The 24,669-nt window shown below is 65.3% G+C and overlaps 1 protein-coding gene across 1 annotated transcript in view; it reads right to left on the bottom strand.

The window, feature by feature from the left end:
• Positions 1 to 6,076: 6,076 nt before the first annotated feature.
• The window catches only part of NOTCH3 (notch receptor 3), a 42,243-nt gene continuing 23,650 nt past the window's right edge, over positions 6,077 to 24,669 (bottom strand). The window contains exons 9-34 of the mRNA XM_074935091.1: positions 24,497 to 24,610; positions 23,457 to 23,570; positions 22,572 to 22,805; positions 21,930 to 22,040; positions 21,427 to 21,619; positions 19,902 to 20,047; positions 19,709 to 19,822; positions 19,152 to 19,271; positions 18,918 to 19,070; positions 18,056 to 18,284; positions 17,157 to 17,358; positions 16,626 to 16,779; positions 15,943 to 16,127; positions 15,213 to 15,345; positions 14,719 to 14,970; positions 14,330 to 14,442; positions 12,713 to 13,242; positions 11,706 to 12,026; positions 10,688 to 10,836; positions 10,245 to 10,467; positions 9,860 to 9,944; positions 9,488 to 9,650; positions 8,956 to 9,260; positions 8,466 to 8,613; positions 7,995 to 8,092; positions 6,077 to 7,697 (exon numbers count right to left, since the gene is read on the bottom strand). Coding sequence (XP_074791192.1) covers positions 6,375 to 7,697; positions 7,995 to 8,092; positions 8,466 to 8,613; positions 8,956 to 9,260; positions 9,488 to 9,650; positions 9,860 to 9,944; positions 10,245 to 10,467; positions 10,688 to 10,836; positions 11,706 to 12,026; positions 12,713 to 13,242; positions 14,330 to 14,442; positions 14,719 to 14,970; positions 15,213 to 15,345; positions 15,943 to 16,127; positions 16,626 to 16,779; positions 17,157 to 17,358; positions 18,056 to 18,284; positions 18,918 to 19,070; positions 19,152 to 19,271; positions 19,709 to 19,822; positions 19,902 to 20,047; positions 21,427 to 21,619; positions 21,930 to 22,040; positions 22,572 to 22,805; positions 23,457 to 23,570; positions 24,497 to 24,610 — 5,912 coding nt within the window. The 3' untranslated portion in view covers positions 6,077 to 6,374. The remainder of the gene's footprint in view (positions 7,698 to 7,994; positions 8,093 to 8,465; positions 8,614 to 8,955; positions 9,261 to 9,487; positions 9,651 to 9,859; positions 9,945 to 10,244; positions 10,468 to 10,687; positions 10,837 to 11,705; positions 12,027 to 12,712; positions 13,243 to 14,329; positions 14,443 to 14,718; positions 14,971 to 15,212; positions 15,346 to 15,942; positions 16,128 to 16,625; positions 16,780 to 17,156; positions 17,359 to 18,055; positions 18,285 to 18,917; positions 19,071 to 19,151; positions 19,272 to 19,708; positions 19,823 to 19,901; positions 20,048 to 21,426; positions 21,620 to 21,929; positions 22,041 to 22,571; positions 22,806 to 23,456; positions 23,571 to 24,496; positions 24,611 to 24,669) is intronic.

The following is a 24,669-nucleotide window of genomic DNA, read 5'->3' as shown; positions in this document are numbered from 1 at the left end:
CACAAAAAGGAAGCTTACAAGTGGAAACTTGGACAGATGACTAGGGAGGAGTATAAAGATATTGCTCGAGCATGCAGGGGTGTAATCAGGAAGGCCAAGGCACAACTGGAGTTGCAGCTAGCCACGGATATGAAGGGTAACAAGAAGGGTTTCTACAGGTATGTTAGCAACAAGAAGGTGGTCAAGGAAAGTGTGGGGCCCTTACTGAATGGGGGAGGCAACATAGTGACAGATGATGTGGAAAAAGCTGAAGACCTCAATGCTTTTTTTGCCTTGGTCTTCACAGACAAGGTCAGCTCCCAGACCCGCTGCACTGGGCAGTACAGTATGGGGAGGAGGTGAGCAGCCCTCAGTGGAGAAAGAACAGGTTAAGGACTAGTTAGAAAAGCTGGACATGCACAAGTCCACGGGGCCAGATGCAATGCATCCGAGGGCGCTGAGGGAGTTGGCGGATGTGATTGCAGAGCCATTGGCCATTATCTTTGAAAATTTGTGGCGATTGAGGGAGGTCCCGGATGACTGGAAAAAGGCAAATATAGTGCCCATATTTTAAAAAGGGAAGAAAGAGAACCCGGGGAACTACAGCCTCACTTCAGTGCCCGGCAAAATCATGGAGCAGGTTCTCAAGGAATCCATTTTGAAGCACTTAGAGGAGAGGAAAGTGATCAGGAACAGTCAACATAGATTCACCAAGGGCAAGTCATGCCTGACCAATCTGATGGCCTTCTATGATGAGATAACTGGCTCTGCGGATATGGGGAAAGCAGTGGATGTGATATATCTTGACTTAAGCAAAGGTTTTGATACGGTCTCCCACCGTATTCTTGCCAGCAAGTTAAAGTAGTATGGGCTGGATGAATGGACTATAAGGTGGATAGAAAGCTGTCTAGATTGTCAGGCTCAACGGGTAGTGATCAATGGCTCCATGTCTAGTTGGCAGCCGGTAGGCAAGTGGCATGCCCCAGGGGTCGGTCCTGGGGCCATTTTTGTTCAAGATCTTCATTAATGATCTGGAGGATGGGATGAATTGCACACTCAGCAAGTTCGCAGATGACACTAAGCTGGGGGGAGAGGTAGATATGCTGGAGGATAGGGATAGGGTCCAGAGTGACCTAGACAAATTGGAGAATTGGGCCAAAAGAAATCTGATGAGGTTCAACAAGGACAAGTGCAGAGTCCTGCATGTTGGAAGGAAGAATCCCATGCACCGCTACAGACTGGGGACCGACTGGCTAAGCAGCAGTTCTGCAGAAAAGAACCTGGGGATTACAGTGGACAAGATGCTGGATATGAGTCAGCAGTGAGCCCTTGTTGCCAAGAAGGCCAATGGCATATTTGGCTGTATTAGCAGGAGCATTGCCAGCAGACCGAGAGAAGTGATTATTCCCCTCTATTCGGCACTGGTGAGGCCACACCTGGAGTATTGCGACCAGCTTTGGTCCCCCCACTACAGAACGTATGTGGACAAATTGGAGAGAGTCCAGTGGAGAGCAATGAAAATTATTAGGAGGCTAGGGCACGTGACTGAGGGAACTGGGGTTATTTAGTCTGCAGAAGAGAAGAGTGAGGGGGGATTTAATAGCAGCCTTCAACTACCTGAAAGGGGGTTCCAAAGAAGATGGAGCTCGGCTGTTCTCAGTGATGGCAAATGACAGAACAAGGAGCAATGGTCTCAAGTTGCAGTGGGGGACGTCTAGGTTGGATATTAGGAAACGCTATTTCACTAGGAGGGTGGTGAAGCACTGGAATGGGTTACCTAGGGAGGTGGTGGAATCTCCATCCTTAGAGGTTTTAAGGCCCAGCTTGGCAAAGCCCTGGCTGGGATGACTTAGTTGGGGGTTGGTCCTGCTTTGAGCAGGGGGTTGGACTAGATGACCTCCTAAGGTGTCTTCCAATCCTAATCTTCTATGACACTGAGCTCTCACCAGGGACCGCAATGGGGATGAGGACCAAAAATGGACTCCATGGCAGCTTGGCTGGGTGGCACGCTGGCTTGGCCAGGATGGACTGTCTTTTAGCCTTTGCTTCTCTGTGCAAACCTGGGAAATTCCCGGGCTGGGTTCCAGACAACTAATAAACCCAACTCTGTTTGAAAACGCTTCCTGGTGTCACTGCACATCCTTGCCAGGGTTTGCTTGGCTCTGAGGAGCGGGCAAGTCTCTGGCCAGGCATCTTTCTCAGCTGGATGCGCCAGGCGGAGCTCACGGGGTGCAGCAGGAGGGCTGGAGCCCAGGGGCTCAGTCTTGGAGGAGGGGAGGAAGAGCAGTACGCCTTGGGCATCTGGCCCACTGAAGGGTTCCTCCAAGGGACAGTTTCAATGCTGGGGACTAGCACTGATCTCGTGGACCAAGGACACAGACCTGGGCCATGAACAGCAAGCCTGGGAGTCCAGCGATTGCGTGCCATAGGATCTGTGCTGGGGGGTGGGGGTGCAGGGTGTACAGTATTAGACACTGGTTCAAATGAGAAGATTTATTAGACCAGCCATGCTACAAAGCCAGGGCCTCGGTGCTCCAAACTGAACTACATAACTGGGCTCTCGGACCTGGGGAGAGCTGGGTTTGCTGACTGGCCTGCTGGCAGGGCAGCGAGACGTCTGGGGAGCCCAGATGGAGAAGCGAATAATTGGCTTGGATTTCACTACAACTAAGGCCGGCGTGATTGGTGACAGGAACGGTGTCTGACGAATTTCCCCGAGGCAATTCCCTTGGGAGCCGTACCCTTGCTGAAACTGATGGGCTTCAGGCCAGCGGTTTGCAGTGACCACCTGTCCTGCCTCACCGAGGCAGGAGCTGTCGGACCAGCAACTAGCCGGGAGATGCTCCGGGGGGGGTGACCCTTATTCTGGGACCTGGCCCTCGGCTGCTAACGCTGGAGCTGCTCCCGGTGCATTTGCTGAACATTTCTGTCCTGTGCAGCCGGCAGTGGTTTGTGGGTTCGGTGCTGGTTACAGGAGACTGATCTGTGGTTTGCCGATAGAGCCACTATTGGCTCAGACAGGGATATGCTGCCGGGGTGAGCAGGGTGCACAGGAGCGGGGCGAGCTGAAGATGGGCCTTGGCCTGCCCGCTTTGCCCCCCTCTCCTGCTGGACCTGAACGCCAGCACTTACAGCTGGGCATAGCATGGACATGGCCACCCAGGGCTGCCCCAAGCGCCTAGAATGGGGCTGTGGGAAGCTGAGGCTGGAAGAGTTTGTGACAGGCATGAATTCCCCATCAGGACAGATTGAGCCATGTCCATCCCAGCTTGCTGACTCCACCAAAACAACAGGGGTGAGGCAGGTGCCCATCAAAGACGGCCCCTCCCGGCAGCTGCCCAGGAATCCGGGAGGGGAAGCGCTGAGGATTTGGGCTGGGGTCTGACTCGTCCTGACACATCCTGGGAAGCTGCAAATCGTTCAGCTGGTCTCGCTCATTTGTTTCTTTTCTGTCTGGGCTGCAGCCCTCCGGGGGACAGCGTGTCAGACCCCAGAGACGCTGGGCAGAGTGGAGATGGGGGGTATCACGCTGAAGGAACTGGCGGCTTTGAACCTGGGACTATCACAGTCTCCTGAAAGCCAACAGCTGCCATGCCCCCCTCCAGGCTGCACAGTGGGCTCCTGGCTGCAAGCAGCCCTCACATTCTGGGGCTCGCTGCTGCTGGGCTTGCCCCCAGGAAATCTGGGGCACAGCGCAGGTTTCTGAGCCCTCTCTGCTTGTACCCCAGGGACTTGAGGGGAATGGCTATGCCCGGCTGGGCACACAGGTGGGACTGTGAGAAGACCCTGGAGGACGATCAGCAGCCAAGCAGGTTAGCTGTGTCCCCACCGCAAGGCGGGCAAGTTCCCTGAGTAAAAGCCTCCTTCCACCCCCACAGGGACCAGGCACCTCGGGGTGAAAGCAGTGGGGGGCCACCCATGGCAGGTCAGTGCTGAGCCCCGCGGGGCGAGGGGCTGAGAGATGGGGCGCGGCGGGGAAGCGTAGAGAGAGTGTTCGGGCACAGAGCTCGCGGGGGGGCGGATGGGGGCATTTTTGCCAGCTGCTCTTTGTCCTCCTGGAGCGCGGCCACCACACTCCCCAGAGCCCCGCCGCTCACCCACAGCACTTCAGGCCGCAGGCAACTGACTGCTGGGAGCCCCCGGCACTGGTGCCCCCGCTGCCGAGGCCCTGAACTGCTCAGTGGGGACCAGCCCAGATGACCCCAGGGAAACAGGCTGCTGTAACCAACCAAGATCAGCCCAGGACTGGAGCTGACCCAGAGCAGCCGCTCCACCCCAACCCAGAGCCAAGGCAAGGCCCTGAGTATGGCAAACGGCGCACAGAATGTGGCGGGGGGGGAGGGGGCGTGAACCAGGCGCACAGAATGGGGCGGGGGAGGAAAACAGGTGCACAGAATGGGCCGGGGGGGGGGGGGGAAACGGGCACACAGAATGGGGCGGGGGGGGGGGAACCGGGCTCACAGAATGGGGGGGGGGGCCAGGTGCACAGAATGGGGCGGGGGGGGAAACCAGGCGCACAGAATGGGCCGGGGGGGGGGGGGGGGAAACGGGCGCACAGAATGGGGCGGGGGGGGGGGAACCGGGCTCACAGAATGGGGGGGGGGCCAGGTGCACAGAATGGGGCGGGGGGGGAAAACAGGCGCACAGAATGGGGTGGGGGGGGGGAAAACAGGCGCACAGAATGGGGCGGGGGGGGGAAAACAGGCGCACAGAATGGGGCGGGGGGGGGAAAACAGGCGCACAGAATGGGGCGGGGGGGGGGAAAACAGGCGCACAGAATGGGGGCAGAGACAGGTTCTTTGTTAACTACAGCTTTATTAGGCACAGTGGGGCCGGGCTCTGTACAGCAGGTCCCAGGGGGATAGGGGCAGGGTGGGCTCTGTACAGCGGGTCTCGGGGGGTTATGTGCAGGGGCAGGGATGGGGGCCCCTGTACAGCACGTCCCAGAGGAGTTATGTGCAGGAGCAGGCTCTGCAGTGGGTCCCAGCAGGGTTATGTGTGGGGACAGGGATTGGGGTGAGGGCCCTGTACAGCAGGTCCCAGGGGGTTAGGTGCAGGGTGGGCTCTGTACAGCGGGTCCCAGGGGAGTCAGGGGCAGGGCCGGCTCTGCACAGTGAGTGCTGGGGGCTTAGGTGCAAGGACGGGTGAGAGTCCCTGGTACCGGAGGTCCCAGGGGGGTTAAGCGCAGGGCCAAGCTCTGTACAGCGGCGCCCAGTTGGTTCAAAGCTACTTGATTTAAACAGGGATTTAAAAAATAGTTTAAAAATGAGCTACACTTCGTTCTAGGAGTGACAAGCGGGGGCCTTGCCCCCTCTATGCTACAGCGGGGGGCAGGGGCTGTGCCCAGGCACTGGGCTCCTCCCAAGCCCCTGCTCCCAGAGCCATTGACAGAGGAGGCATGTGGGGAATGTATAGAGGGGCCGGAGCCCAGCTGGCTGTCAGTTTGCTGCCTGGCATCGTACTGCGGGCAGGGCCCCCCGGTGGGAGGGCAAGCGGCCATTGTGGAGCAGAGGGGGTGGGATCAGCCATGGAGGACAGGTGCCGCCCATCCCGACCAGCTGTGCCCTGGGTGGGGGTGGCAGTGGTGCCGTGGGGGAGACAAACACCGAGAGCAGCTGGCAGCCCCTGTCACTGGCTGGAGCCCCCCACCAGACAGGCCCCACTTGGGCAGCGGGCATCTCCAAGGAATAAATTAACCTGGAATGTGATGAAGTGCCAAGAAACAGGACAGGGAGGGCGGGGGACCTGGGGGGGCTCAGCCCCAGGCAGAGAGCTCGGGGCAGTGAGGGGGCTCAGTCCCTCCGCATTGCGGAGGGCCCTGAGCAGGGGGGTAGGGGTGGGGGCTCAGCCCCCCGCATTGCGGGGAGGGGGCCCTGTGCCCCGGGCAGCGGCCACAGGCTATCGCCGCATCCCAGTACACAATTACAGTGAGCGGGCTCCTCCCCAACGTGGGGGGCGCTCTGCCCACCGAGCAACAGTGGGGGGAGGCCAGGGATCACCCTCCCCCGCTACAGCCCCACCCCCGCCCGTGGTGCTTTAGCGACACCTACTGGACACTTTACATATAATATTTTGTAAAAATAAAGCGCTCGTTTAAATGACTTTTTTTTCTATACAAAAGACTTTTTAAAAAAAAAGACAAATGCCCCCCGCCGGGGAGATGGGGGGTCGGGGCATGGCCAGAGCCCCCCCATGGCAGCTGGAGGGGAGCCCACAGCCCCCACCCACAGAGAGAGAGATTTTTTCCTTTTTACATTTGACATTTTTCTTATAAAAAACACTGCAGGGTGGGGAAGAGTTTCTCCAGGAGGCAGGGTCTGGAGGTGGGTGAGGGGCTCCCACAGGAAGGGGAGCTGGGGGAGGGGCTCGGGGCCCTGGCTCCCTCCCCCCTGCCCTCACGCAAACACCTGCATCTTGGTGGGTTGGTCGGGCAGGTGGGAGAGGGTCTGGGGGGGTCCCAGCACGGCCGGGCTGGGGGTGGACTCGGACCAGTCGGACAGTGAGTGGGGCGAGGGGCTGGCCCACTGCTCGGGGGACTCGGGCGAGGGCGTCAGGTAGGGGTGCTCGCTGCGCAGGTGCAGGTAGTGCTTGGGGGTGCCATCCTGGCCGGGGGTGTAGCTGTGCTGCGAGGGGGGTGTGGGGTAATCTTCTGCCCCCTGCCCGCCGGGTGCCTTGTAATACTGGGGTGGGGGTGGGGGACCAGGGCGTGCAGCCCCCTGCCCCTCCTTGGGCGAGATGGGCTGGTTGGCACGGCCCAGGGTGGGTGCCGCAGGGGGCGGCGGGGGCATGGGCTGCCCAGGGGTGGGCGCCGGTGGGGGCTGATCCTTGACAGGGCTGGGGGCGGCCAGCACCTGGGAGCTGTGCACCATGGCCAGATGGTTGGGTAGCAGCAGCCCCTGCGGGAAGGGCTGGGCCGGCTGGTGCAGGTTCGGGTGGGAGGCAGCCGGATGCACCACCCCAATGACTGGGTTGCATTGGGAGGTGGGGACACGGGTGTGCCAATCGAAGGGCACCGCCACCGGGCTCACCATGCCCAGGCTGAGCCCCACACACCCAGGCTGGCGTGGCAGCGAGGGCATGGAGACCCGGTTCATGGAGAGGATGGTGCTTTGGGCCGATGCCACCTCGCCCAGGTCACTGAGCCGCGCCAGGCTGACGGCAAAGGGCCCGTCCATCAGGCCGTGCACCATGGGCGTGGAGCCCACTGACATGGAGGAGCTGGCTGGGTGGAAGACGCCGGGAGAGGCCAGGACGGGAGAGGTGGGGTTGGCCACGTAGGGAGAGTCCAGCGAGTCGACGGGAGACAGGGTGACTGAGCTCTCCAGCAGGGAGCCCTGGCACTCCAAGCTCAGCTTCTTGCTGCGCCCCTTGGCCTCCTTGGCCAGGCTGGCGCTGCTGCCTGCCCCTGCTGTGTTCTTGGCGCTGGGCCGCCGGCTCTTCTTCCCCTGAGGGGTGGGCTTGAGGCTGGGCAGGAAGCTGTTGGGCGGGCACATGAGCGGGGACATGGTGTGGCCGGGGGGCAGTGCCCCCTGCGGGCTGCGTACCGTGTTGTACTCGTCCAGCAGCCGCACGATGTCATGGTGCATCCGCTCCTGGGCGATGTCCCGCGGCAGCCGGTCCATGTGGTCTGTGATCTCCCGGTTGGCAAAGTGATCCAGCAGGATCTTGGCCGCCTCGTAGCTGCCCTCCCGAGCGGCCAGGAACAGCGGGGTCTCCTCCTGGGGGGCAACAGCGGGGCTCAGACTGCGCTGAGGGGGATGCGCTCATCTACGGAGCCCTGGGAATGCCAGGGCAGGGCAGGGAGATGCCCACAGCCCTCTGTGCCAGGGCTTTAGAGCCAGGGTCAGGCCCTAGGCAGACGGGTCTCCCCCGCCCCAGCACAGGAGCAGCGTGTCCTGGTGCTCGGCCCAGAGGCTCCTAGAGGAAGGCACAGTGGGGGCCCCCATTGTGGGTGGGGCCTGCGGGATGAGCGACAGCCAGGCTTTGCTGGCCTGCCCATCCCGCCTGCTGCTCACCTTGCTGTCCTGCATGTCCTTGTTGGCCCCGTTCTTCAGCAGCGCGATCGTAGCCTCCACGTTGTTCACAGCCGCGGCCCAGTGCAGCGCAGATTTACCTGGGGGAGCCGAGCCATGAGGGAGGGCGCTCCGCTGGTCTACCCCCCACCCGCTGCTCCTCAGTCCCGACCCACAGCCCTGCTAGCCCAGCTCTGGGCTCCCCTGCTCCCACCACAGCTCTGCCGTTGCCCCTCAATCCCAACCCACAGTCCCCTGCTTGCTCAGCTACGAGCTCCTCCTCCCTGCACAGCCCCTCCCAAATCCTCACGGGTTGGCAGTGCTCCCCCATGTCACCAAGCCCCCACAGTGGGCTCATGCTGGGCGTGGAAGGGTGGAGAGCTGAGTCCCGATACCCACAGCCAGACCCTTCCCCAGGGCAAGCTGGGGGCGGGCCTCAGAGAGACCCTCCAATGGCGGGAGGCCGCCCCATACCTAGCTCATCCACGGCATTGACGTCTGCGTGGCAGGCAATGAGCTCTTCCACCATCCCCTCCACGGCCAGCCGGGCGGCCAGGATCAGTGCCGTGGAGCCATCCACCATGCGGGCGTCCAGGTCCGTGGAGCGGTTCCGGATCAGGATCTGCCAGGCAGGGCAGGTGTGAGATGGGAATATGGAAGAGCTGCACCTGGGGAAACCCTGCCTAGCCCAGCTCTCCCAGCATGGGCACAGCCAGGGGCCCTCGGAGCCCTCCCAGTGTGGGTAGAGGGGGAGCTCTCCAAGGAGTTGTTCTAGCAAGGGCAGAGTGCCCAGGGGCTTGGCCCAGGATGGGGGGGGGGGGCCTCCAGTAGAAGATGACTGCGTGGGGGAGCTCTGGGGTGGAGAGAGAGCAACTGGGGCATGTCCCAGGTGGTGAGGGAAAGCAGGAGCTCACCTGGAAGACGCTCTGGGTGTTGGCACCACGGGTGGGGGGGTGGGTCTCACCTGGAAGACGCCCTGGGCGTCGGCGGTCACCGCAGCGTGCAGCGGTGTGCGGCCCGTGTTGTCCTGGGCGTTGGTGTCAGCGCCGGCGTCCAGCAGGCGCTTGGCGGCGTCGGCCCGGGCATAGCGGGCAGCCAAATGCAGCGCGGTCTCACCTGTGCGGTCGGTCTGGGCACTCAGGTTGGCGCCCTGGCAGATGAGGTCCGAGATGATGTTGGCTGAGGAGTCGTCGGCCTCATCCTCCTCGGCCAGGTCGGTCTCCACACCGCCCCCGCAGAACGAGGCCAGCATGAGCGGAGTGAAGCCGTCTGCAAGGAGAGCCACCACCGAGGGGTTAACTGGGAGCTGCCCCAGGGCTCCAGCATGAGAGACCACAACTCCCAGCATGCAGTGTGGCTGAACTGGGCAGTGATGCATGCTGGGACGTGTGGTCAGCTGAATAGGCAGGGGAGCCTTTCCTCTGCCCACTTCTCCCAGGGTGTCTGCACTGCATGCCGGGAGCTGTAGTCCCCGAGATGGAGCCAAGCCCCCTTACCTGGCCCCCTGACGTTGACATCCATGCAGTCGGTGTCGAACTCGCCCTGGGGTGGCGTCAGGGCCATGGATGGCGGCATGCGGATGTCAGCGGCCACCAGGTGATGCTGTGTCCACTGGCGGCAGTCCACAGGGTCCTCCGAGTCCCCGCCCGGCTCCTCCACCTGGGGGGAGAGCACAACCAATCATGGAGCTGGTAGATCCTGCCCCAGCCCTGCTAGGGGCTCCAGTTCCCTGCCCAACACCGCCCCCTCCCCCCCGGCACGTCACTGTGCCCCACACCCCTCCTCCCCCGCGTCACCGAGCCCAGCACCCATCACCCATCCCGCCCCCAGCGAGCCGGGGCTCACTGCTGGTCCACAGGTGTTGGTACCTTGAGTCTCTTGGCCTCCGGGCACTCTGCATCCATCCAGTCATCTGAGTGTTCCCCCATCAAGCTTTCCCCTTTGCTGATGTTCCTAGAGGGAAGCCAAGAGCTTAGACCCCAGCCCCTGCCGCGCAGCCCCTGGCCACCGCCCCCCCCACCCAGGGCTTCAGGGGCCACTCCTAGGACATCCCCCACTGCACAAGGCACTGGGCAGCCGTGGGGTGTGCAGGCAGAGACAGTCTGCACACTGCCCCCCTGGTGGTGGTGGTCGGGGGAGGACGGGGGGGTCCTGCAGCAGGTAAAAGCCCCCATACTGCTGCAGCGAGCGGGGATCCAGGCCTGGGTGTGGGGAGCAGGCTGTGGGCTTGGCCCCCGAGGGCAGGTCCCGTACTTCATGCCCAAGGCGTCCTGGCCCACGGGCTCCCGCCGGTTCTTGTTGCTGTTCTCCTTCTTCAGGCTGAAGCCCTCTGGGAACCAGAGCGTGCTGTGCTCCCGCTTCCGCCGTGCCACCAGCACCCCCAGCACCAGGATCACCAGCAGGATCACGGCCGCTGCCACCACCACCAGGGGCACCAGGGGCACGGAGTCCGGGGGCTTCGGCTGCAGCTTGTCACCTGCAGGAGTGGATGGGGGTCAGACCCTGCCTCTTGAGACTCCGCCCCCACTCACCCCACCCCGCCCGAGACCCCAGCCCTCCCACTCACTCCGTCCCCTCCCAATACTCCGCTCCCTTTCACTCACCCCACCCCACCCCGCCCTCTCACCCCACCCGCTCTTGAGAGCCCACCCTGCCCTCAAACTCCACCCCCTAGCCCCGGCCCCACCTGCACTCACTGTGCACAGCCTTGATGGGGTAGGGGAACTCCAGGCGCTCGACAGCGGCCAGCGCAGCCAGGTAGTCGGCCGCGCTGCGCGCGTCGGGGAAGCACTTGTCTGAGGCCTGGAAGCAGAGGCGGTTGTCGATCTCCAGGGTGACCACGGAGCTGGGGCAGGGAAGGGGACAGTTACCAGTGGCCTTGCCCACAGTGGCACCGAGCCCCAGACTGTAGGGGAGCCTGAGCACCCCTTGCCCCTCACGGAGTCCTGGGGCAGGGCTGGCTCAGCACCCCCTGCAGCAAGGGCTGTGCATGTCCCAGAGCAGGCATGGCCCAGGCAGCGGGACCTCGGTCCCATGGACCACATGGTCGCTGCCAGCAGCTGCTTAGCACCGTTGTGCAGCCCCCGTCCCGACCTGCTCCCATCTGGGCCCCAGGGCCGGGCAGGAGGCAAGGCCCCTGGATGCTGCTCCCCCAGGGCCCTTGCTGCCATCCGAGAGCACAGGGAGCGGGTAACAGGAACCAGCTGAGCCACCCCAGTCCCCGCATCAGAGCGGGCGGCGACCCAGATTGCCGATAGAAAGCAGCTGTGTGGCACCTCTGTGTCCTGGTGCCAGTCAACAGACAACTTCCTAGTGCCTGCCCCAGGACTGGCTCCCTTCACTGGCACTGGCCCCTACCCCCAGTGCCAGCCCCACAAAGTGCTAACCTGCCCCACCCTGGCACCAGCCCCCTGTACCAGCCCCCTAAAGGCCAGGATCCCAGCCCCTTGGCTCCCCCCGCCCCCGCCACCTCCCCCGTGGCTCGTGGGGCTGTCTCTCTCCCCCACCCCCTGGCTGCGGCCCACATCTCCCCCCTCACCTCAGCTGCGGCCCACAGGACCGCGTCTCCCCCTAAATCCCCCTGGCTGTGGCCCCCACCTCCCCCCCCCCACTCCCTGAGGCTGTGTCTCCCCCCACTCCCCATGGCCGTGGCCTGCAGGGCTGCACCTCCCCGACTCCCCATGGCCCATGGGGCTGCGCCGGCCCGCAGCTTACCCGATGACCTCCCGGCCCAGCTCCCGTCGGTGCAGACGGCTGGGCCGGTAGAAGGGCTCGATCATGTAGTTGCCATCCCTGTCAAGGCGGAAGCGCAGCGAGGTGCGCAGGATGGCGCTCAGCTTCTGCAGGAAGGTGGTGCTGGTCCTGCGCAGCTCGTCGGGGGGCAGCAGCACGGTGATGACCAGCACACCGCTGGCCAGGTGCTCCGGCATCTCACGGGCGCAGTCCAGCCCGTCCCAGCCGCATTCCTCGTGGTTGCAGCCCTGGTCGCACTGCCCGTCGGCAAAGTGGTCCGAGCAGTACTTCTCATACACGGGGCTTGGGGGGGGAGAGGGGGGCCATGGTCAGCGCACAGCCCCACCCAGCCCTGCCCCCTCCGCCCTGCTGGGCACTCCAGGACACCTGGGGTCACTGGGCTCCTGCAGCAGAGACTGCATCACACAGTGAGAAACATCTGGGACATGGCTCCAGTGCTCATAGCCATCTTTGGCCAGCGGTGAGATGTAGCTACCACAGCCCCCGTGCTCCACCCCAGAGTCAGGTGAGGGGTCCCTGTATAAACATCCTCCGCGCCCCACTCCAGAGGGGCCTGCACCTCAGCTGGGTGAGGGGTCCCTGTATAAATAGTCCCCACCCCACCCCCAGAGGGGGGCGCATCTCAGTGCCAGGCAAGGGATCCCTGTATAAACAGCTCTTGTGCCCCACCTGGGCAAAGCACCAGGATTAAAGGCTCATCCCTGGCAAGCGCCATGGGATCTGCACTGGGCACAACTACCCAGGGCCTCATTTTCACGCGTCACCCCCAGCTGCACAGCACACAATGACACCACGCTGGGGCACTGGAGTCAGCACTGACCTTGGGGGGAGAGCACCCCCTACAGCACAGCGCCCCACTGGGGCAAGTGCAAACTCTGAAGGGAAAGCGCCCCCTGTAGAGCGCCCCCCAGGGGCAGCGCCTCCCCACCCCACTGCCCTGCCCCCCCCCGGCCCAGGACCCTCCTTACTTGCAGCTGCGCTCACGGCTCTTGCAGTCAAAGTTGTCGTAGAGGCAGGCGGCCGTGTTGCAGGCCTCGTCGCACTGGCTGTTGTTGAACAACTGCCAGCACTGGGGCTCCTCGCACTGCTGCCAGGGGTCGCCCACCAGCAGGGAGCAGTCGCCCCCATCCCACTTGCAGGCGGGGCTGTTGCACTCCTTGTCGCAGTAGGAATCTCCGGCCTTGGCATCGCACCCCTCCTGCAGGCACTGCAGCTCCAGCGGGTGCTGGAGCTTCTGCTCGCAGCGCAGGCCGGAGAAGCCGCTGGGGCAGAGGCACTGGAAGTGGGGAGGCCAGGACATCTCTATGCAGGTGCCCCCGCTGAGGCAGGGTGCGCTGGTGCAGCTGCTGTTAGCCCGCAGGCGGCAGTCGGAGCCAGTGAAGCCCGGCAGGCAGGAGCAGCGAGCGCCCAGCGCTGTGTGCTGGCAGCTGCCCCCGTTGAAGCAGGCGAGCTCCCGACACGACAGCACGCTTCGCTCGCAGTTGGGCCCGGAATAGTTCTGGGAAGGGGCAGGAAAGAGGGTGAGAGAGATGGCACCGGGACCAGGCCACGGGCCAGAACCACCTCCCCCTTGCCCAGCAGCGCTGGGACCCGGACCAGAACCAACCCAGAACTAGGATCACCCCATCCAGCAACACCAGGACGCGGACCAGAACGGGCCCCTCCACGTGGCATGTATATCACAGGCCGGAACTAATCCATGGATGACAGAGCAGAGCAGCTAGACCCACAGCTCAGCTCCACTGAAAATGGCCCATGATGGAGAACCCACCCCAGGCCCTTGCTGGCCCATTCCAGCGGCTGTTTCCAGTCTGAAAGCGTCCAGCTTCAGCTCCCAGCCGCTACATCCCATCACATCACACCTCAGTCGCTAGGCCCAGGAGCCCAGCCTGGGCTCCACTCCCCTGCCCCCTTCCCTTTGGGACACTGAACAGCTCGAGCTCCTTGCTCTTCGGATCCTTCCACCATTCTCGGGGCTCCCCTCTGACCCTCACCAATGGACCAGCATCCCTGTACTGTGGGACCAGCACTGGGCACAGGAGTCCAGTAGCCGCTACACCAGTGCCAGGTAAGAGAACCTCTCTATGCCCGTCTGGGCATTCCAGGATTGCGTTAGCTCCTTTGGCCACAGCGTTGCACTGGGCACTCACGTTCAGCCGATTATCCACACCCCAGGTGCCATGGGACCCCTCCCCCAGCCCCTCCCCCCCACGTGTCATGGCAACCCTCCCCCAGCACCCTCACCCCAGGTGCCATGGGACCCCTCCAAGTACCATGGGAACTCTCCCCCACCCCATCTCAAGTGCCATGGAAACCCTCCCCCCACAGCAGAACCAGCCTGCTCCCCCAGGGCACCAGGACCAACACCTAAACCCTTCCCCGCAGCACCAGGACCAAGATGCCCCTCTTCAGATCAGAGCCCATCCTGCAGCTCCAGGACTGGAATGGTGGAGCAGGCCCCCAGCACCCCCCCCACAGCCCCATTCCCTCTGGGCCTGGAAGACTGCAGGCTGTGCACGGCCAGGGGGAGGCCCCCAGCTGGCCTGAGCCCAGCCCCCTGCCCTTTCCCACAAGGGGGCACTCACCGGGGGGCAGCGGCAGGTGTAGCCCAGCGGCGTGTTCACTGTCAGCCTGCACTGGCCACCGTTCTGGCAGGGCTGGGCCTCGCACGTATTCACGATGTTCTGGCAGCGCCGGCCTGGCCGGGGGGTGGACAGGGATGGGTCACGAAGAGTCTAGGGAGAGGGGAGCTGCCCCCGCAGCCCGCCTCCAGCACTGCTCCTAGCACAGCCACCTTCCCACAGCTCAGCCCCTCATGGGTGCACAGACCCCCAGCCTAGAGAGCCTCCCCCGCCCCCCAGGGATTTCCCCTGCTCCCACCCTGCACTGAGTGCAGCCCATTGACATGCACCCCAGCGCCCCCGGGATAAACGCCCCTGGGCTGGGTGTAGCCCCCCCCCCTCGGCACACTCACCCGTGTAGCCCGGCTTGCACAGGCACTGGAAGTCGTTGGCGCCCTGCACGCAGTCCAGCGTGCGCTGGGGCAGGCAGGGCTTGGCCAGGCACTCGTTGATGTCGCCCTCGCAGCGCTCACCCGTGTAGCCCGGGGGGCAGTTGCAGCGGTAGCCACCCACCCGGTCCACGCACGTCCCGTTGTTCAAGCACTTGGGCGCCCGGCTGCCAGGGCTCGTGGCACAGTCGTCCTCGTTGATCTCGCACAGGACGCCTGGGGATTGGGGGGGGGGGGGGGCAGAGACCTTGCAGCCCCCGTCGTAACCAGAGCATCCCAACCACCCCATCCTGTGGGGATCTGGCCTCCCAAGGAAACCAGGCCCCATCCCCCAACCTGAGCTCCCCGCCCCACAAGTACCCCCACTCCTGGGAGTAACCAGAGCCACCCCTGGCCCCAGTAACCTGCCTCCCATTGCCCCCCCACGGTGCCCGGCCACTAGCCCAGCTTGGCCTTACCCAGGGTTCCCGGCGGGCAGGAGCAGATGTAGCGCCCGATGAGGTCAATGCAGGAGCCCCCGTTCTGACAGGGGTGGGACTGGCACTCGTCGATGTCATACTCGCAGTTCTTGCCCTCGAACCCCGGTGGGCACTGTAGGGAGAGACAGACACAGCTCAGTCAGGGCCCTGGGCCCCAGTTCCTCTCCTGAGGGCCCCACCCCAGGGCTGCCCAGCCCCTCGGCTCAACCCCCTCCAGCCACAGAGGGGTTAACAAGGCCTCATGCTGCCATCACCAACCCCTCTCCGCTGCTGTGGGGGGTCATGGAGCACCATCATGGGGAGGAGAAGGACTTACCCCACAGTACAAACTGTCAACGACAGCCAGGGAGAGAACCCAGGAGTCCTGGCTCCCAGGCCCCCATTCCAACCACCTGACCCCACTGCACTTTCAGAGCTCAGGACAGAACCGAGGAATCCTGGCTCCCAGCCCGCCTGTTCCAACCACTAGACCCTGCTCCTTTCCCAGAGCTGGAGGTAGAACCCAGGAGTCCTGGCTCCCAGGCTCATGCTCAGACCAGTCTCGGCTGCCCTGCTCCAAGGTAAGCCTGTCTGAATGTGCCTCGCTCGGTATCCCCTTGGCCCAGCTGTCCTCGTGGGGGGCACAACTCCTGCGGCTCCCCAGCAGCCTGGCGAGCGCCGGTGGCAGCGCCTGGAGCTCCTCCATGCAGCCCCCCTCCCTGGGGCTCACCTCACAGTCGTAGCTGCCTATGAAGCTGTGGCAGGAGGCACCGCGCTGGCAGGGGTTGGGCTGGCAGGGGTCGGCCTCGCTCTCACAGTAGCTGCCCGTGTAGCCTTCCTTGCAGAGGCAGGAGTGGGTGTTGCCGGCATCGACGCACTGCCCCCGGTAGTGACACACCTGTTCCTTGGAGACCCCTGCCCCCAACAGACAGACAGAGACTGTGATGCCTTGTGCCCGGCCCACAGCCCCAGCACAGCCCCGACAGGGGAAAACCATGGCACAGAGTGGACAGGGACTCTGGCTGTCAGCCCCCCTGCTCTAAGCACTAGACCACCCTCCCCTCCCCGAGCCGGGGATAGAACCCAGGAGTCCTGACTCCCAACTCCCCCTGCTCTAACCACTAGACCCCTCTTCCCTCCCAGAGCTGGGGATAGCTGTGGGGGTACCAAGAGCATTGCTAGAGCAGGTGTGGCTGGGACAGCAGGGCCCAGTGGGGGCAGGGCAGGCCCCAGGCTATACTTCAGCTGACAGCTCCACCCAAAGCTGCCCAATGGCCCCCCAACTCTCCCCCATCTTTTGAGGGCACTGGAGACCCAGATCCCTGAGCGAGGGCAGCTCCGCCAAGGACAGACCCCTCCCAGCCCAGCCTGGCAGGGACCAGTGAGGGTCAGTCCTGCCCAGGGTGCCCTCACCCCGATGAGCTGCCGCCACCTCGCAGGAGACATTGGGAATGTCACAGTAGCGGCCGGTCCAGCCCCCTGGACAGTCACAGGTCAGGGCCGTGCCCGTCTGCACGCAGCGGCCCCCGTTCTGGCAGGGCGAGCGCCTGCACCAGTCCACCAGGTTCTGCAAGGAAGGGGCAGTTAGGGGACAATGTACTCTTGGGGGACGCAACCTGGGGAACCAATATAGCCTTGGCTGGGCTCCGGCAATGCCAGGTCCCTGCGCCCCACCACACTGAGGTGTTGGATTCCCCCCTGCCCCTGAGGCCAGGCCCCTGGCACCTGCCTCCCGCCCCGCACCGCACTTGGGTTTGGATTCCTCCCCTCCCCTGTGGCCAGGCCCCTACCCCCACCGCAGTGGGATGTTGGATTCTCCCCCCTCCCCTGAGGCCAGGCTCCCCCCACAATGCCAGGCCTCATGTTCACCCTCCCCAGACGCTGGGACTTTGTGTCCTTGCCCCTCTCTGCCGTGCCACCATCCATCCCCGGGGCAGGGCTCACCTGGCACTGGGCACCGGTGTAGCCCTGGGGGCAGGTGCAGCGGTAGGACTCCACGCCATCCAGGCAGGTGCCCCCGTTGAGGCAGGGCTGGGACTGGCACTCATCGATCTCGTGCTGGCAGTGGGTGCCCGTGAAGCCGGTGCGGCAGCGGCAGGTGTAGGAGTTCACCCCGTCCAGGCAGGTGCCGCCATTGAAGCAGGAACTGCAGGGCCACAGGCATAGTTAGCTCGATGCCCCATTCACCACCCATCAGTACAAACCCTGCCCCCCCAGCACTACCCCCACCACCCCTTCGTCCCCCGCCCCCCCCCAGCACCAGCCCTATGCCCCCACAACCACCCCCACCCCACTACCCTGCCCTGGCACCACTCTCTCAAGAGATGAAGCTCCTTGCAGATAGGGATCCTCTGGGGACAGGGAGATGGGGATTGGGGAGGCTCCCCAATGGGGGCCTGGGGCTCACCTGTCGGTGCACTCCTGCACGTTGGGCTCGCAGTGCAGGCCGGCCCAGCCCGGGGGATGGGGGGGATCCCCAGTAGGGGGGGCTCACCTGTCGGTGCACTCCTGCACATTGTGCTCGCAGTGCAGGCCGGCCCAGCCCGGGGGATGCGGGGGGATCCCCAGTCGGGGGGGCTCACCTGTCGGTGCACTCCTGCACGTTGGGCTCGCAGTGCAGGCCGGCCCAGCCCGGGGGATGGGGGGGGATCCCCAGTCGGGGGGGCTCATCTGTCGGTGCACTCCTGCACATTGTGCTCGCAGTGCAGGCCGGCCCAGCCCGGGGGATGGGGGGGATCCCCAGTCGGGGGGGCTCACCTGTCGGTGCACGCCTGCACGTTGTGCTCGCAGTGCAGGCCGGCCCAGCCCGGGGGATGGGGGGGATCCCCAGTCGGGGGGCTCACCTGTCGGTGCACTCCTGCACGTTGTGCTCGCAGTGCAGGCCAGCCCAGCCCGGGGCACAGGTGCAGGTGAAGCTGTTGACGTAGTCAGTGCAGGTGGCACCGTTGCGGCAGGGGCTGCTCAGGCACTCGTTGGTCTCGCTGGCACAGCGCGGGCCCGTGAAGCCCGGCAGGCAGGTGCACAAGAAGGAGCTGATGCCATCCTGGCACGATCCACCATTGAGGCAGGGGTCTGCGGGCAGGTAAGTGGCAGGGTCACCGGGGGGGGGGGGGGGGTTTGTAGGGCTGGCGGGGGAGGCCTGCAGCAAGGTCAGAAGGGGCCAGGGGAGCTCAGCCACCCCATGGCCTCCCCTTCTCCCCCCCGCCCCAGGCAATCAGGGTAGGCACCCCCAGGGAGAGATTCACCCCCACATCCCGGTCCTTCCCAGAGCCCTTCCCCCATTCATTCAGCCAGCCCCCTCTGGGGAGGGAGCTGTGGCTGTTCCCCAGCCCCACAGCCCTGCTGCCCAGCCGCTTGGGTGGGAGGGGAAGGAGAACCCAGCGTGAGCAGGCTGGGCAGGCCCAGAGGCAGCCCTCGGGAAGAGCTTGTCCAGGACAGCTTCAGCTCAGCCCAGGGGAATGGCAGGATGATGGGACAGCCAGGACTCGGTGGGAAACCTCCAATTAACAGCACCTCCTGACAGCACCCCAGTAGCACGCTGGGGTACTGGGTAAGCAGGGACCGCGAGGGGAGAGCACCCCCTGCTGAGCGCCCTCCGCCCGCAGGGCTGGGGTCCTGCACTGTGCCCTAGCTGGGCTGTGGGGGGGCTGAGCCAAGCGAGCTGGCATGCAGTACCCCGACGAGTGCGCGTGAACCCGGACTCACTGGGGGCACAGTCGTCAATGTCCGTCTCACAGTTGGTGCCTGTGTACCCTGGCCGGCAGGTGCAGCTGTACCCGCCATGCAGGTTGGTGCAGGTGCCCCGGTTCCGGCAGGGGGTCCGGTCACACTCGTTCACATCCACGTGGCACCTCTGACCTGGCGGGGAGGGAAAGGGCACAGGTCAGAGCAGGCAGGGCAGGGAGGCCATGGGGGAGGAGTGGGGCAGAGGGACGGTACCTTGCCAGCCTGGGGGACAGCTGCAAGTGAAGCCCTCGTAGTCGGGCGTGTGGTCGCAGACCCCCCCGTTCTCACAGGGGTTAGGGGAGCAGGGTGTCAGCACGTTCTCGCAGTTGCGGCCTGCAGGCAGAAGGGGGCGATGGTGAGAGCAGCTCCGACTCTGGGGCCCAGAGTCCACATGAGGCTCCTGCCCTGGCCACAGACCTTGCCCAACAAAGGAACTGCCCTGCCATGAGTCCCAGAACCACAGGGACCCCCCCCACGCGCACACACACACACCTCCCAGAACCACACACCTCCCAGAACCACCAGGACCCCACCACACCCCAGCAAACCTCCCAGAACCACGGGGACCCCCCCAGTCCCAGCACACCTCCCAGAACCACAGGCACCCCCGCACACACCCTCACTCCACCTGGGCTGGCGCCCCCCCCAACTACAGGAACTCCCCACCCCCGAGAACCACAGGGACCCCCCCACCCCTCCAGGCTCCCAGAAACAGGCCCTCTCCACTTGGCCTGGGCGCCCTGTTCTCCCCACAGTGGGCACAGCCCCACCTGTGTAGGGCAGGTCACAGAGGCAGGTGTAGCTGGCGATGGCGTCGATGCAGGTGCCCTTGTTGAGGCAGGGGCTGGAGACGCAGTCGTTGATGTTTGTTTGGCAGTAGGTCCCTGGGAGAGAGACAGAGGGTCAGTGGGGGGTGGGGGGGGAGGGGGATAGGTGGGGAAGGGTGGATGCGGGAACATGTACCCTGGAAGCCCTCCTTGCACTTGCAGCGGTAGCCGTTGACGTAGTCGGTGCAGGTGCCCCCAAACTGGCAGGGGTTGGACTCGCACTCGTTCTTGTTCAGGTCGCAGTTGGTGCCGGCCCAGCCCGGCTCGCACTCGCACTTGTACCTGCGGGGGAGGGGGCGTCACTGCAGGCCCTGCCCCAAGGGGACGCCCCCCTGTGCCCCCAGGGCTCTCTGGGGAACTGGCACCACACAGCAAGCACTGGGATGGGGCCGCTGGGTCCAGGGGCTCCCTCTGGCAAGGCGGGCAAGTGCAGCACTATGGCAGGGGGCAGATGCAGGCAGGGCGGGGCGGGGGCAGGGCAGGTTGTGGCAGGGCAGGGGCAGGAGCAGGGCGGGTGGATGCAGGCAGGGTGGGATGGGGGCAGGATAGGGCGGGGCGGGGCAGGGCGGGCAGATGCAGGCAGGTGGGGTGGGGGCAGGGTGGGAGGATGCAGGCAGGGCAGGGGGCGGTGGACGCAGGCAGGGCAGGGTGGGGGTAGGGCAGGGCAGGTCGGGGCAGGGGCAGGGCCAGGGGCGGCAGATGCAGGCAGGGCGGGGTGGGGCGTGGCGTGGCGTGGCGGATGAAGGGCAGGGCGGGGCAGGGCAGGGGGTGGCGGATGCAAGCAGTGCGGGGTGTGGGTAGGGCAGGACAGAACAGGTCGGGGCAGGGGCAGGGCCAGGGGCGGCAGATGCAGGCAGGGCGGGGTGGGAGCAGCACAGGGCAGGGCAAGGGCAGGCCGGGGGGCGGCAGACGCAGGCAGGGCAGGTCGGGGCAGGACAAGGGCAGGGCGGGGGCAGCGGATGCAAGCAGGGCGGGGTGGGGGTAGGGTAGGTCGGGGCAGGGCAAGGGCAGGGCGGGTGGACGCAGGCAGGGCGGGGCAGGACAGGGGGTGGCGGACGCAGGCAAGGTGGGGTGGGGGGTAAGGCAGGTCGGGGCAGGACGGGGGTGGCGGACGCAGGCAGGGCGGGGTGGGGGTAGGGCAGGGCGGGGCAGGACAGGGGGTGGCGGACGCAGGCAAGGTGGGGTGGGAGTAGGGCAGGTCGGGGCAGGGTGGGTGGACGCAGGCAGGGCAGGGTGGGGGTAGGGCAGGACAGGGCAGGGGAAGGCCAGGGTGGGGTGTGGCAGACGCAGGCAGGGCGGAGTGGGGGTAGGGCAGGGCGGGGCAGGACAGGGGGTGGCGGACGCAGGCAGGGCGGGGTGGGGGTAGGGCAGGGCGGCGGACGCAGGCAGGGCGGGGTGGGGGTAGGGCGGGGCGGGGCAGGGGCAGGGCGGGGGGTGGCGGACACAGGCAGGGCGGGGTGGGGGTAAGGCAGGTCGGGGCAGGGACAGGGCGGGGGGTGGCGGACACAGGCAGGGCGGGGTGGGGGTAGGGCAGGACAGGGGGTGGCAGACGCAGGCAGGGCAGGACAGGGGCAGGGCAGGCAGGGCAGGACAGGGGCAGGGCAGGCATACGCAGGCGGGGCGGGATGGAGACCGGACGGGCGGCCGCAGCGCTCCCTCACCCGTTGATGTCGTCGCGGCAGGCTCCATGCACGCAGGGGCTGCTGCTGCACTCGTCCACCTCAGAGTAGCAGTGGGGGTCGTGGAAGCCCTCGGGGCAGAGGCAGGTGAAGCCGTTCTCGCCGTCCATGCAGGTGCCGCCATTCTGGCAGGGGCTGGACGCGCACTCGTCGATCTCCACGTTGCACAGGGGCCCTGTGAGACACGCCCACTTGGCATGGGCACCCCGTATGGCTCGGCCCAGGACACTCCCTGGCCTAGCCCCCACACACCCCCAGAGCCAGGGCCCCACCCCACGAAGCCAGGGTGACGGGGCCCAGCTCCCACCCCCCATCCACCCCCACAGAGCTAGGGCCCCACCCCCCAGAGTTAGGCCCCACCCCTAACAGCTCCCCAGAGCCAGGCCCCCCCATTCCCATCCTCTGAGAATCAGGGTCACAGGACCCCAACCCACCCACCCCCCAGAGCCAGGGCTCCCTGGAGCTGGGCCCCGTCCCTGCCTCACCTGTGAAGCCAGGCTTGCAGATGCAGTCATAGCGGTTGATGCCATCGCGGCAGACGCCGTAGTCGCAGGGGTTGCTGGCGCAGTCGTCGAAGTTCACCTCGCAATTCACGCCTGGAGAGAGGGGCTGCCTTACATCCGCGCCAGCCAGCCACAGCACGCGGGAACCTCACCCCCATGGCGTGGCCAGCGCAGGGCATGTGGGCTGGGAGGGCAGGAACAGCGGATAGGGAGCTGGGGGGATAGTGTATTCCTGGGGACAGCACATGCCCTAGGGCTAGGTGGGTGGGAGTGAGGGGAGCCAGGAGAGAGGGGGCAGCGGATGTGCCCTGGGACTGGGGGTGGGTGGCATGGTGTGTTCTGAGGCGGGGGTTGTCCATGTCCTAGGGCTGGGGGGAAGGGAAGCCAGGGGACCCAGGGGAGGGAGGGGCCATGGACCGGGAGGGGGCTTGAGGGGGGCAGCATAGGCACACGGCGGAAAGTGTGCTCCTGGGGTGGGGAGGGAAGAGGCCGTGGACCCTGGAGATGCAGAGGAGCAGCACTGTGCACCCCTGAGGGTGGAGCGGGGCGATGCCAGGGCCTGTGGGGATGGGGCGGGGCGGCACACCCGGCCAGCGCGATGCAGGCCCCCAGCCCTGCCCCCACCTGAGGTGCCAGGAAGGCAGTTGCACTGGTACTTGTTGATGCGGTCAATGCATTTCCCCCCATGCTGGCAGGGACTGCTGTGGCACTCATTGAGCTGGTTCTCGCAGCGGTAGCCGGTGTAGCCGGCGGCACAGGAGCAGGTGAAGCTGGCAATGCCGTCCAAGCAGGTGCCGTGGTGGCAGGGGTCGGGAGAGCAGTCATCAATGTTCTTCTCGCACAGCGTGCCCTCGAAGCCTGGGGGAGGGAGCAGAGGATAGGGCGGCTTGGCTCTGACCCTCCTTGCGGGACAGTGCCAGGTTTGAGTGACGCTGGGGTGGCCCGATTGCCCCACAGCCACATGGCATGTGGGTAGCGCCACCCCCGCCCGTTAGGGAGGGGATGCCCACGTGGGACAGACTCCAGCAGCTCCATTCTTGTCCCGTCTCCAGATGCCAGAGGGCCCTGGAGGGGGACAGCCCAGCCCCATGGAATGTGACCCCAGCCATGGTTCCCCAGTGCAGGCAACCGGCCCCACACATTGCCAGACCTGGCCCTCCATCCTCCATGCTGTGAGGGGAGGGGGCTCCGATGGGGTAAGAGGAGCCCCCCATAGAGTGTGGCTAGCAGATGGGTTCCAGCCTTGGCACCATCTCCCCCTCCCCGGGCACCACGAATGCCTCTGTTTAATACAGACGTACCCCTGACCCACTTATGCTTGGGGGTGCAGCTGCAGTGTCTTCCCCAGACTGCTGGGTGGGGGCCCTAGCCACGCCTGGGAATGGGGGTGGTATGGAGCACCGCTGCCCCTTGCTGATGGGAGGAACTATTGTGGCCCCGGTGGGACAAGCCGCCCAGCCTGTGCTGAGGCCACAGAGCACCCAGGCTTCAGCGCCAGCCCTCACTCACCCTCAGTACAGCGGCACTCATAAGCGTTGGGCCGGTCCACGCACTTGGCACCGTTCTGGCAGGGCGTGCTGGCGCACTCGTCAATGTCGATTTGGCACATGGAACCGGAGAAGCCTGGGCACAGAAAGGCAGGGGGCTCAAATGTGTGCCAGGGCCCTGCACTGCCTCCCCATGGAGTCCCCAGTCCCCACTGAGAGCGCTGGGACTGCCCCAAGGGGCGGCACAACCTGGGGGCGTTCCCTCAGCTGTGCTCTCAGACGCAGCCCTGCTCGGGGACAGATGCTGGGGGCCGAGCGAGGGAGGGGCTGTGCAGGGTCCAGGGGTGGGAGAAGAGAGGGACTCAGGGGCAGGGTGCAGGCTCTGGGGGTGGGGAGGGGAGCAGGGCTCCAGGATGGGGCACCGGGTCCAAGGGTGGGAGGGATAAGAGCTCCAGAACGGGGCACAGGCTCTGGGGGTGGGACTGGGTGTGAGCTTGGTGGATCTGCGAGCGAGCTGGATGGGGACATCCTGTCCCAGAGGCGGGTGCTCTGCAGGCCCATGGCACAGGCTCCCCACTGGGCCCGGCAATGGGGCAGGCCAGCTCCCCTCCCGTCCCCCTCGCCGGCGTCTGCCCCATATGTAAATTGGGTTCAGGGGGCTGTGTGCCAGCGGGGAAGCAGCCCCAGGAGAACAAAGGTGCCATTGTCCCCAGTCAGCAGGGACAGCCCCAGCCTGGCTGTCCATCAGCCCTGCAAGAGGTGGCCTCCAGGGTAAAAGGAGCAGTGCAGGTATGGGGTGGAGGAGTGGGGGGAGGGGATGTTATGGTTCCCCAGTCAGAGCCCCCTCCCTCCCCTCCGCCCCACAGGCCCCCTGCTGCTGGGCCCGGCCTGCCCAGCCTGGGCACTTCCATGAGCCCGGCCCAGGGCACTTCCATGAGCCCAGCCAGGCCGCGCTGGGAGCTCTGTGCCTGCCCCCAGCCCATGGCCCCGGGACCCAGCCAGGCCGCGCTGGGAGCTCTGTGCCTGTCCCCAGCCCATGGCCCCAGGAGGAGCCAGACTCACCGGAGGGGCAGGTGCAGGTGAAGCCGTTGACCCCGTCCCGGCAGACCCCGCCATTGACGCAGGGGTTGCTGTCGCACTCGTCAACATTGATCTCGCAGAACGTCCCGCTGAACCCTGCAGCCAGAACCCAGAGGCAGTGTTAGAGACGGGGCAGAGGCGGAAGACCTCCCTGG

This window comes from Natator depressus, chromosome 20 (assembly GCF_965152275.1).
Source record: "Natator depressus isolate rNatDep1 chromosome 20, rNatDep2.hap1, whole genome shotgun sequence".
NCBI lineage: Eukaryota > Metazoa > Chordata > Testudines > Cheloniidae > Natator > Natator depressus.
The sequence above is the reverse complement of the archived record's forward strand: the minus strand, read 5'-3'. Positions and strand labels throughout refer to the sequence as shown.